The 21,659-nt window shown below is 34.5% G+C and overlaps 1 protein-coding gene across 1 annotated transcript in view; it reads right to left on the minus strand.

The window, feature by feature from the left end:
- ADAMTS19 (ADAM metallopeptidase with thrombospondin type 1 motif 19) overlaps positions 1–21,659 on the minus strand; it is a gene marked incomplete at both ends in the record, with an annotated part of 162,348 nt that overhangs the window by 67,113 nt on the left and 73,576 nt on the right. Inside the window, one exon of the mRNA XM_084304756.1 lies at positions 14,210–14,315. Within this exon, the coding sequence (XP_084160882.1) occupies positions 14,210–14,315 (106 nt within the window). The remainder of the gene's footprint in view (positions 1–14,209; positions 14,316–21,659) is intronic.

Below are 21,659 nucleotides of genomic sequence, written 5' to 3' on the forward strand. Positions count from 1 at the left end.
ATAACATATATGTATATGTTATATATATATATATATATATATATATAAAATAAGAAATGCATATATATACATTTCTTATTTAAAAATCAAGGATATACAAATATTTTAATGCTCACACTGATAATCATGGTATTTTCCTTAATGTACTGTCCATGTGAAAGAGAAAACAGCATCCTTTCACTAAAAGAAAGGCAACAGAGAAACTGCCTGTGTAAGGTGTTCTTCTGTCTTTTGCTACAGAATTTATTATGCTAGCATTGGGCATATTGCCCTCTCTGTGTATAGGCTCCTCTCTCCAACAGCTGTGATCATTCAACCTCATGCCAGAGTAAAGCAACAACATGTGTATGTGGGAGAAAGACAAGTGAGTTTATGGTAAGAAGATAACTTTATAAAATTCTGAAAAACTATAATTAACAAAGAAGTCAGTGCTGTACTTTGACAAGTATTACGTCATATCTATATAGAAACAAATCAATTTGTTTTAAGAACAGAAGCATTATTTTTACATTGATACATAAAAACATTCAGTCCATTCTGAATAGAAAATATATGCATATCACATAATATGAAAGCAGGAAGCATCTTATGGAAAGCATTCCCTAACTGCAATAACTTCAATATTAGCAATATTTGAACTCATGCTATGCAACAAGACTACAATTAAAAAACAAACAAACAAACAAACAAACAAAAAGAAAAACAAAACAAAAAACAGTTTAAAAGTATTTTGACAAAGAGCAAAGAGCCTTGGCCAAATAAACTCCACTAACATTATATATGGTTGTCAAGTCAACTGAAAAAATATTTTTATCTCATAAAACCTCTCTTACTTGTTTAAAAAACATTGCCAGATTTCCTCTCCTCTCCTCTCCTCTCCTCTCCTCTCCTCTCCTCTCCTCTCCTCTCCTCTCCTCTCCTCTCCTCTCCTCTCCTCTCCTCTCCTCTCCTCTCCTCTCCTCTCCTCTCCTCTCCTCTCCTCTCCTCTCCTCTCCTCTCCTCTCCTCTCCTCTCCTCTCCTCTCCTCTCCTCTCCTCTCCTCTCCTTTTTATTACTTGTGTGTGTGTGTGTTTGTAATATCATCCAGAAAGCTGGAACAATCTATGCTAAATTTTGAAGACGATCCCTGTTGATGTTTAATGTGCACCATGAGCAGTCCAAAGAAAAGACCTAATTTCTCTGTGCTTATAAGTCAGAATTAAAACACGGGCCACTGAAAGTACGAGACAAATGTTGGCTCTATTTTTCAGTGAAAAATTATTTTTTTTTACACTTCACTACCCCTGCAATGTGTACAACTGGATTCAAGATAGATAGACAACAGCATCTCTCTTACCATCAAGAAAAGTTTATATTCTTGCAGGCACAAAATGCATTCCAGTGTCAACCCACATACTGAAAAAGTACCAAGTACCACACTTCAATTTGATTTGATTATAGCTGAGAATTAAGAAATAAACGCTCTGTTATATCTCAAGAAATGGGCCTCATTCATTATTTGGTATTTAAAGTTAAATGAGGCTATTGCACACACCTTCTGGAAAGAATTAAGTCCGCATTATAAAGTGCTGTTTCATATTTCTTACTATAAGTCTCAAAAATTCTCCTACATGTGCTACATTCATGTCATCAAATTTGCTCTGCGAGCCCACACACTTCCAGATGAAAAGCTTTTACTTTTTTATTATTCATTATTTTATTTGTGCTTTATAAGTGGCAGATGATGACCTAGTTATCACCACCACATTTCACTTAAATACATGATCATTCAGTTGAACAATAATGATGCTATTAAACTAGAAACAGGTAATGAAGGCACAAAGGCAAAATGGTATTAAATGGTATAATTTAGGAACAAATAGTTGGGAGAGTTCAGATAGCTGCAGAGAATTATTTTAGGTCTATCTCTTAACAAAACTAAATTTAAAAGATGAATGAGAATAGTAGCTATTAGTAGAGAATAGTAGTTCAGAGTTTTATAGAGTCGCTACCATAAAAAAGATTAGGGAATAGATAGATTAGAAAAAACACGAGACCCTAAAGGAAAATCCAGCTACCCAAGGAACCAGGGGTACCTTGCCAAATATTCAGTACAGTACATAGATTCTCAAATCCTAAAAGGTAAGGTTCAGCCCAAGAGAAACAAGCAGCAGAGGGACAGTGAGGATAAACTGCAGATCTAGGATAATATTAGTTTAAACCTATGGCAGAATTAAAAGTATTGAAAAAAAAAAATTCCCTTTATGAAGGCAACAGTAAGATTCTGAATGCTATTGGTTTGTAACTCTGTTCTGTGGTTGAATCAGGGTGACAACTGACTTCTTTCCTAATTAATATTTTATAAATGTTATATATTTTTACAAATGGCTACATACAATTTTTAAATTCACTCAAGCAATTTTTCAAAAATATTTCTGCTGTAGAATTTTTTCCATTCTGGCAAATAAAGTATAGGCATATAATGGATTGTATCCTTCTGAAAATAGGAATAACTTTTAATTAAAAAGCATTACTAATTACAAAGTATTATTCTCTGTATTATTTCCACTGTTCTCTTTTTTGTTGTTGTGTGCAGGATTATCTTAGAATGATAAAAACTTGTTTTTACTATGTCTAAAATTTGAAAACTACAAGGTTTAAAAACTTACATGACATTTACTAGTTCAATCATTACTTCTAACAATTTGTGTAAACTGAAATTTTGCGTATAACATTATCAAAGGGACACATTTTATAAAAGAAAATACTACCACTTAGGCTACCACAGACAGAGTATATGGAAGCTGCACTACTTTGTTAGTACTTGTGTTGCACCTTTAAGATAAAAATCTGAAGTGTTATGACATTATTATCTTCATAGTGAAAATGATGTTGTAAAGACAGGTTTCTATAAGTTATTTTCTACATAGCTACGTTCTATATAGTTATTTTAAACAATTAATGCAAAAAGTAGGTATTGCATGTTTGTTGTGTTGTGGTTTTTGTTTTTAATTCCATTTTATTTTTTTTTTTTAATTTCAGTTACTGAAAAATAATTCTTGGATTCATATTTTATAAGTGTTTTTAAGCATATGACTGTTTCACAGATCATTGCATAAACAGGATAAGACTCATGAATTATTGACACTGAGGTGAATTGAAAGGCCAACTACAGAAAATCTAAGATGGTAAAAGGCAAAAGACAATTTATTTTGAAAAAAAAAACAAACACACTTTTCTTTAATGGAAGAATCTGAAGGAAGAGGAAATCTCAGTCCTCTTATTAACAATCTGATATTTAAAATAAAAAAATAAATAAAAAGGAAATATGTTTACCCAATGAATAGTTCTCTTGTCAATCATTGCTAGAACCTAAGACACCCATAACTTAGATTACATGTTCAGTCTTGAAACCATTGGGTAAAAAATACAACTTGTAGATTAATATACTTTTGTTAAGATATACTGCATGTTGGTTTCCACCTGAGTTTTCATCTTTTGCTGAACAGCTGCCTTCCTCTCTATCACTCTCTATCACATTTCTAGCATCAAGATTCAAGAAGCTGGATGATGCCCTTCTCCTTTGGCTTAAGTATATAAATAATTTAAAGCTTTGATGTGACAGTTGTATTTAGCATACATACACCCCCCACTAGATTTTTTAACAGAAAGCATTCAATACAAAAGAATTATTCACCTCTGGCAAATATGATACCCCTGCCACATCCTGCAATCTGCACTATTTCAAGATAAACAGTTATGTCTACGGTTTATGTCTTTAAGCCTATGCTAAGAAAAACATTGACATGTAACATGTCTTCAAGAAAATTTGTAACTAGAAAAAAAAAAAAGAAAAACCATCCTTTGAGCTATTGTGTATTCAGTGAACAGATAAAAAGCTTCTTTATTAACAAAAACATTGACACTATTACAATACTCTGAACATTTTCACAGTTACTTTAAATGTATCAGAATATCAGTTCAAGTTATGCATTCTGTAGGCTGTTCAATTCCTAACAGTTCACTTTGGAAATGTAATTAAAAGGAAGGTTAACTACAAATCCACCTATGAATTCTATGGTCTGGCAGAAATGGAAGACTTGCTACCTTGCTAGAGAAAGACTTTACTAATCTTCTAAATTTCAAGTGTAAAATTATGCAAACTTACTAAAAATGCTGATGCAGTGCTACTTCACTGTCTCATTTCTTCACTGCTTCATTTCTTTCTGAGGTCTTTCTTTCTTCAGCTGTCTAGCTGGGCACAAAATAAGATCTTTCTTAAGCCTCCATCCTTAAAACTGGACTAAGCAAAACTTTTTTCTCTTTTCTTTCTTTTAAGGATTTTGAAAAAATATATGCATTTTTGAAGTAAGATTTAAGTGAAATTGCAGTGTGTAATAAGCTGCATCCTCTTCTGTCATCTCTATTTCTGTGTTGGAAGATGTCCAGACTATGAGGAAGTTTTGTATGCTATACCCATCTGCCCAGTAAGTTCATTGACTGATTTAAATAATGTCTGTGAATCACAGTTACTTACTTTAATGGTATAATTTTATATATACTTTTATACTTTTAAGATATGCAGAAAGATCAGAGGCTAACACTTTTTAAATAACTTACTGACTAAACAATGCAAACCGCATGTCAGAATACAAGGTGATCTCAACAATATTGTGATTGTTTTTGTGGGAAAACATTATTTTTTGCCATTGCTTTCTATTTACTATTATTGGAGAGTACCAGCCATCCTTCCCATGGGGATAAACGTAAAATACTTTGAACTTCACAAATATTAGTTAAAAAGGAGAAGTAAAAAAAAAAAGACTAAAGTCAGTGCACCGTGGAGATTTTATTGCCATACTTTCAAACAGTATGGATTCTCTTCTTAATATAACAGGAAAAAAGGACAGTCTTTGAGATGAAAATATGGGGTCATTCCCATAAAAACTGTGTGTGAAATAAAAAATATGTAATGCGGAAATGCAAAGTAAAAATTCTCTAACTTTCATTAAAAGAAAAAAAGAAAAGGAACAACCCCAAAGTGATAATGTGGACATTATCAAATAAAGGATTAGATAAATTATTAGCAAATAGATTACCTATCTTAACACACCAGTTCAATATACCCATGGTTAAATAACCTACATTTTGCAAACTTCCTTTATTTCAATATTTTATAAACAAATCAGAGGTGGCTAAATATATGATATGAAGTAGAACTATTCTTAGAAGATGTTAGCATTTAAAAGATAGGTATATTCTGAGATATTAATAGACTTCTGAAAAATTCATTCACTTAATGTGTAGAATGAAGCAATTTTCTCACATTTGCATGTTCCACTGCTAGGGTGTTCCACAATAGGGCCCCAAATCTTAATTAGACTGTCTACTTCCTGCTACTATACAAATTGTACAAACAATAAGAAAAAACATCCAAAATTTTAAGATATTTGAATTTAAGCATATGTCTTTCTGCATAGAAATTACAAACAAACAAACAAACAAAAACAAAAATGCAATGGCCATAGTTTCATATAAATGACAGTGAAATAGGAACACATAAAATGGAAAAAATAAGTACACAAACTAACACTAAACTGTTACACTAATTCCCTGATAGCAAATGAATAAATAATTAAATGAAACATAAAAGCAGAGTATTAAAAGTTGTACTATTTCAGAAGAGAAGGTTTGGAGCTGGAAAAAAATTTAAAAAATAAAAAATAAAGTACTATTCAAGCCATTAATAAAATAAAATATAGCCATATTGATCTCATTAGTTTCACAGTTTTACTTTCACTTGAATCAAAAGCATGAGTAAGGGATTGCAGTACAAACTTGCAAAATGCACTCCAGTAATGAAGACAATTGCAAAGAAACTGCAATCGTACTAAAACAGTGTTGCAACTGAGAAACCTCAAAAGACTACAACCTATACCATAAACGGCATTACTTTCATTAGTTTTATTTCAAAAATATTCCTCAGTTTACCATATCTGCACTTACTTCTTCAGGATTTTTATCTTCAGCAATTGCTTATGTCATCATTTCATACTGTGGTCCACTGTCCTCAGATCATATATTATTTCATTTATGAATCATTTATGATTCATTTCCTAATGAACTAAAACATGTTCTGAGCATTACTAGAAATAAATTCGACTGCCTTCTCTGAACACAAAAATGAATACAAAGACCACATAGGGAGTTGTTTCCTTCCTTTAAATAGCATTAAAATGTAACTTTTTTACTTTCTAATTCATTCCAAAAGATACTTATCCTATATTCTGGAATGTAAAAGAAATGTAAGTAAATAAGTACCCAAATAAGAATATTATCTGTTGCATATCTAAAAGAAAACTATTTCAAGTAAGAAGTAAAAGGTGCTATTGAAGATGGCAATTTCAAATCATGGATTGCTCCTTTAAATTCTGTTTTCAGCATGGAAAAGTGTATGTTGATAAGACAGATAACACAACTACAATCCTAATAATAATTTTGTTTAGAAAGATGAACAGCAACTGCTCGGTATATATCAAGTAAAAACATAAAGTTTTAATTACCTAACATTCCTTGTCAGACTATCTAAAACTTGCTTGCACCTACTTTTTGTCTAGTGTGATAATAGAACAGCAAGAGTGTTCTTGTAACTAAGAGTTAGAAATAAAGTACTGAGCATCACTATTCTGCAGAAATAATATTTAATGATGACTATAAAGAGCATAACAGAGATTTTTGTTCAACAGTCAAAGAACCATCATAACCCTTTCAAGAACAAGGCACTATTCAAGACTTATTTTTTCATTTCTTTTGGAAAACTGAATTAGCGGTTTTTCCTAACAACTTTTAGTTTCTCTACTGCCCAGATAGGCTGCCATGATACCTCTGATTCCCTTTGAACTGCCTTATTCTGATGAAATAATGTCAACTTTAAAATAAAAGACAGGTATTTTAATAGTATATTTAGTATTTAGGATCAGGGAGACTTAATATAAGGAATATGTATTAAGTAAGACAAATTATTTTAGGGACTCTTCTGACAAAACAATCTCATTGACAGTTATAAATTAGCACTCTTACTTTAGTATACATACCAGAAAGTATTTTTCTCTGTGGAAAAAAAAAATAAATCAGAATCATTCAGTTGGAAGGGATCTACTTAAATCATTGAGTCCAAATGCCTGAACACTTCAGGGCTAACTAAAAGTTAAAAAAAAAATTATTAAGGGCATTATCCTAATGAACACCAGCAGGCAAGGGGCATCAACCACTTTTCCAGGAAGCCAGTTCCAGTGATTTACTATCCTCACAGAAATGACATTTTCCCTAATGTCCAGTTGGAACCTCCTGTGGCAGAGCTGTTCTCACATGTCCTGCCATGGGTTCCCAGGGAGCAGAGGCCAGCACCTCCCTCTGCCCTTCCCCTCCTCAGGGAGTTGCTAAGCCATGAGGTTGCCTCTTGTCCTCCTCTTCTCCAAACTGGACAACCCAAGTGTCCTCAGCCTCTCCTCACAGGACCTGCCTCCAGCCTTTTTGCCAGCTTTGTTACTCTCCCCTTTCAAGTGTCTCAACATCCTTTCTACATTGTGGAGCCCAGAACTGCACCAATGCTACACAGAGCAATCAAATCATCCCTTCAGACTGGCTGGCTATGCTGTGGTTAATGCACCCCAAAATGCAGTTTGCTGCCAAATGGTTGGCTGGCAGGGCACACTGCTGGCTCATGCTGAGCCTGCTGTCAACAGCACCGCCAGGTCCCTTTCTGCTGAGCTGCTCTCCCTCCAGCCACTCCTGTTCCAGCCTGTGCCTGTGTCTGTGTCTGGCATTACTCACACTGCCCCAGGTGCAGAACCTGGCAGAACCTTTGCGGAACTCCATGCTGCTGATGTTTGCCCAATGCTCCCATCTATCTAGATCCCTCCACAAGCCTCTTGTCCCTCCAGAGAGCCACATCAGTATTGTCAGCAAACTTGCTAGGGATGCCTTCAACTCCTGCATCCAGATCTCTGATAACAGTGTTGAACAGACCAGGCTCTAGAATTGAGCCCTGGGAGATACTGCTAGTGACTGGCCACCAGCCAGATGTAGTCCCATTCACTACTGCTCTTTGAGTGCTGCCATTCAGCCAGTTCATCACCCAGCATAGCAGGTTCTTTTATATCTCACATTTGGATAATTTGACCAGAAGGATGCTGTGAGAGACTGTATCAAAGACCTTACTAAAATCCAGAAAGATCGCATCCACAACCTTCCCATCATCCACCTAGTAGGTGACCTTATCATAGAAGGAGCTTGGATTACTAAAGTCAGACTTCAACTTGTTGAATCCATGTTGACTATGTCTTATAACAGCTTTATTCTTTCAATGCCTCTCAGTAACACCCAACACAATCCTCTCTGCAACTTTTTCAGGGCTTAAGGTTAGATTAACATGTCTGTAGTTTCCTGTGTCTTCTCTCATGCTCTTTTTGTATAATATTGGGCTAGCTTCCAGTCAGCAGATACTTCCCCTCACTACCACTACCTCTGGTAAATTTCTGAGAGGGGTCCAGCTAAAATATCCATGAATTCTCTCAGCATTCTGGGGTGAGTTTTAGTCCTTAAACCAAAAAGTTTTAACTATTTCATAATCACTGTGGCCATGACAGGTACTTGCTGTCAACTTTCCTACAAGACTAGATCTTCCTTGTTCTCAAACAACAGGTCTAGGACTTTCCTAGTTGTTTTTGTAAGTGCTTGTGACAGGAAATTATCTTCAACACACTTTAGAAATTTCTCAGACTTGCTTGTTGCAGCAATATGATATTCCCAGTTTATGCCTGGGAAATTGAAATATTTCAAAAAGATGAGGGCAATCAATGCCAAGACTTCCCTTTATTGCCTGCAGAATACTTCAACCATGCCATCATCCTCTGTGTGGTTGATAGGAGACATCATAGGTGTCTCCTATCACGGATGCTTTGCTATCCATCCCCTTAATGGGTAGAGACCCAGAGGCTCTCTACCATGTCATCCCTAATGGCAAGGAATGTACAACCTAATCTCTCCCTTACTTACAGCACAACACCTCTACCTCACCTGCCCTGCTTATCCATCCTGAACAGCCAATAATCCTCCATCCTAGAAATCCAGTCATGGGACTTGTCCCTCCCAGTCTCATTAATACCAATGATATCAGAGCTCTGGAAAGGGAACAAAGCTTCCAGTTTGTCCCATTTGTTCTTCATACTGCATGTGTTTGTATACAAGCATTTCAGCTATGCTCTTGATTTTGTGGAGCTTCCTGAAGTAGCATCAGTGCTCTCATTAGCCTTGTCACCCTCAGATCCCTTGGCTTAAACTCAGTGTTTGTGATGGTACACCACTCCCTGGTGATCCTAGTTTAAAACCCTCCCAGTCAGCCTCATCAGGTTACAGGCAAAGAAATATTTGTCTCATTGAGATGGACCCCGTCAGGCCCTAGAAGACCTTTCATCTCAAAGACGTTTTTATGGTTATAAAACCCAAAATTCTAGCAGAGGCACCACCAGTCTTGGAGCCAAGCATTGATCACCTGAGCTCATTTTTTTCTTTCTCTGTCTCTCCTCTTTACTGAGAGGATTGAGAAAAACGCTGTTTGTGCTTCTGAGTCCTTTAGTTATCTCCACAGGGCCCTGAAATCTCTTGTGATAGACCTTCCTGTGGCAAAATCATTGGTATCATCTTGAAAGGGGAGGAGAGGATAATAGTCTGAAGGCTGTGTTGTCCTTGAAAGCTCACTGGAAACATCCCTGATCCGAGCACCATGGAGGCAGCAAACTTTGCTGCGAAGAAGGTCTGGTCTGAAGATGGGATCCTCTGTGACCTTCAGGAGTGAAGACAGGTAATTTTCCTCCTAGTACCTGATATAGTGCTGTGTTTGGGGTTTAGGATGAAAATACTATTGATAACACACCAATGTTTTAGTTGCTGCTGAGCACGGAGCCAAGGACTTTTCAGCTCCTCACACTGCCCTGCCAGCAAGGAGGCTGGGGGTGCACAAGAAGGTGGGAGGTGACACAGGCAGAACGTAGCCCAGCTGGCCAAAGGGATGTCCCGTGCCATGCTGGTGTCATGCTCAGCAATAAAACTTGTGGGAGGTGTCTAGGAAGGGCTGCCATTACTCAGGGACTGGCCGGGCATTGGTCAGAGGGTGTTGATCAACTGTGTTGTTGTTGTTGTTTCCCTTTTTATTAAATTGTCCTTAACCCAACCCACAAGTTCTTGCACTTTTAGCTTCTTTAATTCTTCCCCCATCCCACTTGGGGGGTGTGAGCGAACAGCTGTGTAATGCTGAGCTGCCTGCCAGTTTAAACCACAACATCTATGCCTATCGTGAGTTAGGAGGAGCTATAAAGTCTTCTGTTTCGCTCTGTCCTGAAAAGAGAAAGGCACAGAGAAGGGTATGGCTTCTCTTATTATTCATAAGAAAGGCTGCTGTTCCTGACTAAGTACACACAGAGGTTTATTCTTCTATATTTTTCCAGAAGAATCTGCCAAACATTTTCCTGGAGATAAACTTGAAAAAAGTTGCTGGACTAAAAATTAGGAAATTTAAAAATTCTTAGTTTACCCCACAGACATGTATTTTGAAAAGAGCAAAACACTACCAACGTAGTGATGCCACTATCTCAGCAAACCTCTCTCTGTTTCTTTCTTAAAATAGAAAAGTCATTAGATTGTAAGTAGCAGGTGGACTGTATGCATATCGACCCAGGCACCAAGAAAGGCTTTACTCTTTCTTTCACAGCTAATCTGTACAGCACCTGAAGTTTCTCATTATATTTGTGATTAGATGATTTTCAAGGAGTTTGAAGGACTTCTATAAAACCTAATTTACTGCTTTAGCTTTCCATGTGCTAATCTTGTGCCTTGTTAAACACAAATTCAATTGTAAAATTCTACTTTGACCCTATAAATATCAAGATAGTACTTTTTTCAGTTACTTTAATGAGATTCCCTACTCCACATTAGTAACTTATACACTAAGATTGGTGGACAATGGTGACTTTAGAATTAGCTTTTATTATTCTTACTGATTTTGTCGAGTTCTGTTATTGCATTTTGGAATGCAATCACAAAATAAAACAACAACCAACCAAACAAAAAAAAAAAAACACGGAGTACCTGATGCTCCATTAGCAATTAATAATTTCACTTTTAAAACTATTTTATTTTCCATTGGATTTCATATGATTGCTTAATACCACCACAAGAAAAATTTATGGTTTTTGCTCATGAGTCAACAAAATTCCATGGACTTCTTTTTCGGAACTACAAAATACCTGGTAGGATTGGTAGGATATCCAAAATGTTACAGACAACTACTTTTCATATTAACAAAAAAAAAAAAAAAAAAAAAAAAAAGCTTACCAGCAAAAGAATGCTGATGTGTATAAAATTGATCCTAAGAAACTCCACCAGTACCTCTTTCAGCTACTTAGACCAACTTTTAAAGTCCACTTTAAACACACATTTAATGTTAGTTGATATATTTTGAGATACTGCTGTTTATATATACCTTTTATTTCTTCATACTTAAAAAGCAGTCATACTCCATAATGAATATATCTAAGTTATTTGATAACATAAATGCTAACATGTCTCTCTTTTCATAGTCTCCATGTGGAAGTATTTTATTCCAGTGTCGTTCATTTCATTTCTGTAATATGACTTCATTACATAATTACCGAATTGCTCATTAGATTTGTTGAAACACATAGACCTGATTATTCAAAACAAATCCACTAGTGTGTTACGACTTGTAATCTCTGATAACATAGACTGACTCCTAATAATTTGAGATGAAACTGAAAAGTAAATAGTTGACATTACTTCTTTATGTCATAAAAAGAGAATATGCTTTCAGACATACATGTCTAGAACAAAGCCACTTTATTATTGCTAAGTAAAGTTTAGTTTTCCAGTGTATTTCATACAGAATATTTATTTTCTAGTTCTTTATCAGAGGCAACTCTAGCTGCAGTTCAATAATTAATATGCCTGTTCATTTTCTAAGTATTCTTACCTCTTCTCTTGGAGCTCAGCTGGTGCTGATCATATACATACACCAATTTATTTTTTTTTCTACAAATCAAATGTCTGCTTATATGTCTATTTTTCTAACAAAAGTTTCACAGAAGTATTAATCAATTCATTGAAAAGGGAGTTCATATATAAATGCGGACTAACAAAGCTGTAATCAGACTTACATTTTCATTAATCTTTTTGTTATGGACTTATTGGGAAAACTGAGAAAACCAAAACACAATGCCTAAATAGGTCAAAAAATGATAGGAAATCATACTACATACTTTCTCTCCCAGCTCCATAGAAATGCAATGACAAAAAATATTTCAAGCTAAGGACCAAATGCAATTAAATTCAGAGCGCACCTTGTGCAGCAGTCTTGGAAGAACTACTAGCACTGTTGACAAGCGTAACAGTGGGCCTCCATGTCTGCTTGATAGGTCTGACTTGTCTGCTGCAAGACAAATCTGTTTTATAAGACAGTATCCTGCATTCTCATATTTTCTACTGCAGAACAAACAAACCTCCCATAACTTCACAAAAGTGTTATACCTTCTTTCTGTTTTCCATATTTAGGATTTTTCACATCACCACTTCTCAAGAAGCATAAGGTGTTATGTTTTTTGTTGATAAGATACCTCTTTTTCCAAGTCCAGTAACTCCATTGCTAAACTTTTTTTTATCTAAAGGTATTTTTGTTGTGTGGGGCATAAAGCAGTACTTATTTTTCTCTAAATTATCTGGCATTATCATACCTGTCTTAAAAAAAATTCTAATTTACTCCATCAGTGAATTTATCTGCAGATCATATTCAGTCATTGTTTCTGTCCTCTTAGTTTACTGTCAAATGAACAAGTGTACAGGAAATGAGTCTCCCTTTCTTCTAATATTAGCAAACACTATAGTAAAAAAAAAGAAAGAGGTCAGCATGAAGCTACAAAACACAAACAAATCTTTGTTTTGAAGTCTTTCCTTTATAATATCTATTACTCAGGCTGGCTTCTATGAAACTGGAATTGTTTTCTGCAGTTATGAAAATCAAAAAAAAAAAAAAAAGGAAAAGTTTAATTTCATGCAACATGTAATAATCACATCACCCTTTTACTCCGAGTTATACAATTGCCTTGAATTTGCTTAGTTTCCATACAGTAGAAATTCTGAATAGAAATGTCCGATTTCCAACTCTTTTGTAGTCAGTTGTAATCAAGTCTACCCAAGCTCAAGGAGCTTTCACCAACTTTAAACAAAATCAGTTTTAATTTGAAGATTTTGTCCTAAGGTGCCTGACCTCAACTTTCAGAGGGTCTGAGCTTTCAAAGCATTTAATAAATCATTCCTCTCCATTGTCCACTTGCAGCTTCACACAGAAGCTGCTTTTCTAAACATGTACGCATGTACATACATACCTATATCAGACACTACAGGTAAAAATAACAGAGCTTTCTTTTTTTTAGGAAGAACTCTCATACTTATTTTTCTATATCAAGTACTTAAGCCAAGAATTAAATACCGCTTTCATTAACTAACTTGATTATGGCATAAGAATTTCTCAATTTATTTCAAAGCATTTTTCGCTTAAAGAATAAACACACCCAATCAATTGTGTAAGGATAGTTATCTTCACTTTCTCTTTGTCATGCTTTTCTATTAAGGTGGCAGGGAGAGTATTAATATTACAATGACCAATGACCATTATATGCTTTAATGGGATCTATCCTGAGAATGCCAAATTCAATAAGGCCTCTTCCAACTCGTGATCTCATTAAAATGCTTGTTGGCAACAATATGCAGAGCTGGATCTGATACACAATACCACAGTCCCAAAAGAAAATAGAAAAAAAACATCTTGGGGCACCTGCTTTTCCTCTTGACTATGTCAGTCCTTCCAGCCAACTTCATTATTGTGAAGCTATAAGGTTCCTGTATTACTCAAAGCTGTAAACATTTTCTTAATTCACATATGTTTTCTTATTGAATTCTGAATTATGGATATTGATACATGACACTATTGTTATTATTTAAAAAAAAAAAAAAACAACAACATTATTTTCCAAAGTTTTCATCAAAATTAACAGCTTTCCCAATAGGGGGAAAAAAATGAAGTACACAATAAATTTAAAAGTAAATCATACTGACACCACATGCAAAAAAAAAAAAAAGGGTTTGTTGTCCATGTACTTACTTGTGACCCATCTCATGGGCGATGGTAAAAGCGAGATTCAGACCATTGTCCTCTGCAATAATACATTTTCGTTTTTCACTGCACATTCCACTCAGATAGGCTATACCTAGGAAACATAACCACCACATTCAATTATTTTTATTATTACTAAATGTACATACTGTAGCTTTACTGACCCCAAATAGGTCTGAAAACTTACAGTCATCAAAACAATCCAAATATATAAGCAGGTACCACACAAAAATTTATGTATTCATAAGTTACAACTAACTTTAGCACAAAAGAGGATAAAAAGTGTAAGAGAAATCACAAGTAATGGCAATATTAGATGAAAGTAATATTACCTAATTACACAGACTGCAATGTGCAGAAAATGTATTCTTTACAAGCATTATAGGTACCTTAATAAGATATGAGGGAGCACAAGTACAGGTAGTGGTACTGCTGTAAATGAAGATAGATGTGTACAATAATAAGAAACAAATACAAACTGGTATTTTCTGTGACAGACATACAATGAAAACATAGAGCACCACACCTAAATCATCACTGTTAAGTACTGATATCATTCAGTGTGTCCATTTAAAATTGTGTAGAAGAATCAGAGCTAGTAAAATTCTTAGAAGGCTGCAGTTTGTTTATTGTAGAGCCTGTAATACCAATACTATCAAATACCTAGGTTTTCAAAAATTGGAAGCCTAAGAAGTAGGCTTCTGAGGTATTCTGTATTTCAAATAAGAAAGGCCACAATTTTAAAAGCTTGAGCAATATGCTGCTTAACTTGGGTAATGGTCATTTTTTTTCAGGCTGTAAATACATCTAGTGGGGACACATTGTCGTCATTCATTGTTTGAAATTTCAGAGTAAGCAATCAAAACCCTGTTTCAAGTGTTTGGCCTATTTCCCAGGAACATCCTTTCAATGGAATGGTGCCCTATGGATTAACATGTTTGCTGGATGTTTGCGTATAAAGGTCAAGTTTGAAATGTTTGACAGAGTTTGAAATTTAGTCATAATTAGCATTCTAAGTTAACAAGATAAAAGTCATTCTTCTTGCAATCCAACTATTTGTCAGTCTGTAAACACAACCCCTCGACCACAATATGAAATTCAAGTAGTAACTCCAACACAAATCTGGCAGTGGTCTTCTCAGTAGAGCTAGTTTAAAGTTTTTGGACACAGGGCTCATGTGACAAAAAAATGTTGCTCAGGACTGAAAAAAAAAAAATGATTTGAATGTAACAGAACATTTCAGCTTTTACTATTTCTTTCCAAAGAAAGGAGAAAAAGTGAAGTAGGCGACAAAAGAAACCTGGGCTGAAAAAAAAGGCAAAACATATTCAAAGCAAAAAAATAAAAATAAAAGTCCAATGACACCTCACTCTAAGTGTAGATATCATTTATATTATCTTTACTGAAAATAAGAGAAGTAAGAAATGCTCTGAATTGTAATATACTATTTTGAAGGTTATACTCCAGCAGCTGAGGCAAAAAGAAAAATCATTCCAAGACCTTTCTGTTCCTTGTAGTTCTACAATTATGTTCATTTTACTTCAAATTTTAAGTAGAGCTGATAACAATACAAGAAGTAGCATACAGCAGGGCTCTGACTCGAGACAACACAACGAACTTACAAAGTGCTAAAACAAAATAGAAAAATTACTCTCACCATAGAAAAACAAAAAACAACAACAACAACAACAAAAAGGCAAAACAAAGCAAAACAAAAACAAAAACAGTGCTGCATTTCAGAGCACTACAATGCCTCCTGTTGAGAAATGCATTTATTTCTTAATGGCTATGTGGCTATGATAAAACTTATTTGCTGGAATGTATGGAAAGAAAATTCCCAAATCCCTCTCCTTCTGTTAATGTTGAATATCATCAATAATCAAAAACCATCTGATTCCGTCAAGTTTCTTACCGTGAAAATAAACCCCCTAGCCTTCTTTTGACCTGTGAAGGGCCAGGGTCAAGTATACATGTATTATGAATATCTCTCCACACAACAACACAAGTATACTATGTTGCTATGTACTGCCCCAAAATCATAATCTATTCCCAAATAACTATGTACAGTGCAAGCTTTATACCTATTTTGCAGAAGCAGCGCTACATTCCTGTAAGCATTTTCAACAATACTCAATATACATGACCAAAACTGTTTGGATACATGACAGTCTTTGAAGGGAATTCATTACGCTTGATCTTTTAAAGTGTAACATATGAAACAAAAGAGATATATTTCATTTAGATTAAGTTAGATTTTGGATTTTAGAAATGTTCAAAAATATCAAATGCAATGTACGTTTTATGACTTTGCCCTTATTAAGCAATATTGACTTTATGTGTGAAAGCCACATAAAACAGCAGCTACTGGATGCAAATCAGCCTGCTACTAGCTGTGAACTAGTTTCATGTCTTGTCCTTGGTTATTAATTTCATGTGCAGAGAAAAAGAAACTGACTTCAATAAGCAACTGCTCTTGCTTAGTTACGTCAGCTCTAGGTAAAAGATTGAAATTCTTCTTTAAATATATGTATGCTCACTGTAGTTTCACATGGCTTATTAACACAGCTGGAACTGCTCCAAGGTTAAATCCACCAGGAAAAACAAAACAAAACAAAACAAACAAACAAACAAACAAAAAAAAAAAAAAAAACACAACAACAACAACAACAACAACAAAACGAAACAAAAAAAAACCTGCTCCTTTGTAATGATTAAGGTATTTGTAATGATTAAGGTATCTCCAATGAACTCCACAGGCTCAAACAGATTGAGACTAAAACATTCAGATCTAAAAAGTGCTGGCTAAAAAACAGTAACATAATCTCATTCATAATTTTAAGAAGGAACTTGTTATCTACCCATAAAAGAAAACTATGTTGTGAAATAAAAAAGTATTGCATGGATACACAATGCATACAAAGCATTTAAATTACATCACTGTAGGTAAGTATTTCTCACATTAATTCTGAAGAAAAGATACACAATATTTGTTAAGAAAACAAATCTTTACAGTCATGCCCTAGAAGAACCATGTATATAATATATATTCTTATCAAACATGTAAATATCTAAATGAAATAGTTATTTTCTTTTGCTTCAGAAAAATAGAACTTTTGCTGAAGCTGTAGCAGTGGTTTTTTTCTACTACCACTACTGCTTCCAGCGGAGATGATTTACAATTCATACTATGATATGGTACGATAGATTTCCCAGTTTCTTAATGAACATCCTCATCATTTCATCATAACTATTTATTCTTTCAAAGCACACACACCTTTACAACTTCTGTGTTGAAAAGCTGTGGTTCAGCTTGCAGAGGTGTTACATAAAACTCATTACCAACTAAAGTATCCAAACAAATTCATCAACTTCATATGCTCATTCACAGCTTGCTGTCCCATAACATAAATCCACTACCTATAACAGAAGGCCACAGGAATGAAAACAGCACAGTAAAAAAATATAATCACTTTAAAAAATATGCAGACATATAAAACATTGTTCTTTCTTACAGTGACCTCACAACATACAAACATGATTTGAGCATGTCCTAATTTGTAGCAAAACATTTTAAAAGGCTAGGGAATGGTTATTATTTTTCCCTTTATAGTAATTCAATTACATTACTATTATGAAAGTGTTACACAAATTCGTTACATAGCAATATATCAATATATATCTCAAATTTCAATTCTGAACTTTCTTGGTTTCACAATACATTCAAGCTTGGGTTGTCTTGACATTGACTATATGCTCCTTCTGAATCCCTTTCCTTATAACTGCTCTAAAATTTCACTAATTTTAGATGCTGTTAAAAGAGAAAGATACCCTTCCACATATCACCAGTTTACAGGTGATAACCTGTAAACATTCCTGTGCTATTTCACAGCTCTTCTGTTATGGGACCAGTAATCTTCTGTCCATTAGATTATTTTTTGTTTGTTTGTTTTGTTGTTTTTAGTTTACTTTATTTTTTCCTCATATTTTAAGGCAATAATGAATAGTAAGAAATACAGAACAAAGCTCACGTAAAAAATCTTCTGACTTCAGGGAAGAAGGACAGGGACTCACCCAGGTATCCCTTCTACTACTGATCAAGTTGAGAGTCTACCCAAATCTACAGTCCATATGAAATCAAAAATTCATAAAAAAACAAACTGAAACTCCTGAAAAGGAGTTTCAAAGCTGAAAAAAATGTAAAGAGCATGTGTTTGTATAGCACTATAGCACTATATATATATATATATATATATATAAAATCATTTCAAATTTAAAGTATTTTATAATGAACGAGTATGACATATTCCTGGGAACTAGGGATAGTATGTTCTTTCTCATGTTGTCTACCCACTAGTCAAAATCATCCAATGTGACCAAGATGAAATCAGTAAAACAGAATAGATTCACACCATCTACTGCACTCCCTGTCATCTTGGAAAAATAATGAAGCACTCAATTACTATTGAATGCCTATTAGATATAATTTCAAGCACACAGAAATTGTTCATGAACTTCACAAATGATGGATCTGTTTTTATAAAATTAATATTAACAACTGATATTGTTTTGGCACATGCTATGAATATTTATATATGGAGTTAAAATATTTATATATGGAGTTTGTTCTAAAGTTTCTACACCAAGCTTTGGAAACAGCAGTATAAAACACTGTTGGGATATACATAAGCAAGTACTGGACAGAAAACATGCAGAAAAAAAACTTACTCTTCTGAAAGTGCCATGCAGCAATACACTACAGATGGCATGACCTTAGAATTACTGATGATGTAAAAGTATAGTAAGCCACTAAAACAGAAACATAATTTCATGCCCTAATACATTTGGCTTTCAATTCAAACATGAACATTTCACATTTGAATTGGCAAATCAATTGATCTGTGAGCATAAATAACAGCACTTATCTGGACTTGATTACTTCTAACAAATGACTTTTTTTTTAGCAGTTCAGATGCTTAAGAAATGGAAGAAAAAAAACCTTTTTATAGAACTGACACTTAGAAGTCTAATTAGCACAAGCTGCTCTGAACAGAGTTCCAGATACTGAGGATTTCCAGGAAAAAAAAAAAAAAAAACAAAACAAAAAAACTCTTGTCACTCATCAGTGAATCAGCAGCGAATCAGGAAGCAATCAAATCAACACACTTGAACACTTAACAAACAAGAATTTCAAGTGCAAACAGAAAACACTAGAAATGTATTTTTTTCTCTTTACAGCAAGAGACACTGATGATAACTATACCTACATGTGTTTATGTATACAAATATATATATACAAATGTATATATATATATATATATGCAGAAATACATATACATACTGATGAAAGATACTAGAAGAAACAATAGGATAAAAATGAATGAACTTTTGCTGCATTTTATGCAAACATAAATCCAGTTTTTATCACCTATTTTGTTAGTTTATGATCTATGTAAATCTTGAAAAAGCAAAACTTGTAGAAAAACTTTATCAACAACTGTGATTTTATGCTCCATAACGCTAAGTCTACTTTTCTCTCTTTAAACAAACTGTTGCAGCTTAATCTTTACAGTGGGAAAAAAGAATAAAAATGGGGAGGGCATATAAATACATGTCAAATAGGCATAAATAAATACTAATGCATACAGTTTTAAGGTCTTCATTATTACATCTTATTAACAGTCCATAGTTGTTTAATATGTTATTATATGGATGGTAGAACTGCTGGAAGTTGTTTGGTTTCTTTTAAAATGCAGCTCTCATGGAAGGCATCTCTTTCTTAAGATGAAATTACTTAATTTATTTTAAATTAATATTAAAAAAAAATATTGAGATTACTAACTTAAGACGAGAACTAACATACTGTTATTGCCCAGATGTCTACTTGTACTAATTCTGTCCTCTACAGCGGTCAAAGTAAATTCACAGGCAGTGGAAGCACAGACACCCATTTGGGGAACAATACAGAAATGCTGCCTGGACAAAAAAAAAAACACACACACACACACACACACACAAAAAAAAAAAAAAAAAAAAAAAAAAAAAAAAAAAAAAAAGAATGTCTTTAGGTACGTTGGTTGGAAAAGTAAATCCAAAGAAAATGAACCCTCCTGCAACACAAGTCAGGAGATCTATTGATGACTGTTTAAAAGTTTAATTTTTTTACACAGAAGCAGAAAAGTCTACTTTTAGAAGTTATGCAATAAAGACTTCCAGTCTTTAAATTACATGGGTAAGAGCGAAAGCTCTTATGAAAGCTTCATGGAACTCTGTTATATAAAATTATATAACTTTTGAAAATGAGACACCTCCTTCTTTGGCAACAAAACTGAATGGGTCTTTCCAAAGTACATGAGAAGCTTGCTTCTTCGTAAGCCAGAAACAGGTTGCACACAGCATCAGCCATTTCAGAAGAGTTCTCACAAAATACATTCATAAATAAATTTATGTTGATGATATGATTTTCATTGATGTATCAGACAAAAAAAAAAAAACACAAGCAAACAAACAAAACAAGATACATGGTTTACTTTGAATTGAGTATCATGTGCCTCACATTCTTAGTTAGTGCCCACTTCTTGCCATACAAGTCAGTTCTATAAGCTGACAAAACCCTTACCACTATACAGAAGGACGGGGAGATGATGACAGTGAACACTGTGGTACTCCACTGGAAGTGTTTTTGACAGCTCAGAATTGTTTTCTATGTTATAGAGCTTGTTCTAGGCAGTGTTATAATGTTGTTTTGCAGTCCTCTAGGCTATTTGTGTAGCTTTCTCTATGAGTCCCTTCTGGGACTCACATTTTTTCCTGGGTGGCAGGATTAAACCACAACAAAGCACCATACATCCACTTGCTTGCTCCCCCTCAGTGGGATGTGGAAGAAAATTGGAAAGGTAAAAGTAAGAAAACTCATGGGTTGAGACGAAGACAGTTTACCAGGTAAAGTGACCCAAGTCACTCTGGTCAGTTTGGGTCAGATGTTCTGGTTATGTCCACTCCCAATTTCCTGCACCCCCAACCTCCATTCTGGTGGGGCAGCATGAGAAGCAGAAAGGCCTTGGGTTTGTGGAAGCGCTGCTCTGCAGCAACTGAAAGAGTGGTGCATTATCACCAGTGTCTTTATCAAAAATCCAAAACATACACCATACCAGCTGCTATGTAGAAAGTTAATTCTATCCCAGCTAAAACCAGGACACTGGGGAAAAAGAAACAGGAAAAGATATTTGTGTGATCTAGCCATTTTCTGGCCCCATGATATCTAAACATGGCACTCCTGATCTTGAGTTTAGTCGTAGAGAAACAGGAATAAGAATTTCCTTCTACTGAGAAAAGCTTTTATTACTGTTCATTACTTTCTGTGATGTAAATATACAGACCATTAGAAAGAACTATCTTTTTTAACATTACACCAGATGGGAAAATGGAGAGCTTGAATTCT

Source organism: Netta rufina (genome assembly GCF_964035555.1).
Source record: "Netta rufina genome assembly, chromosome: Z".
NCBI classification, from domain to species: Eukaryota; Metazoa; Chordata; class Aves; order Anseriformes; family Anatidae; genus Netta; species Netta rufina.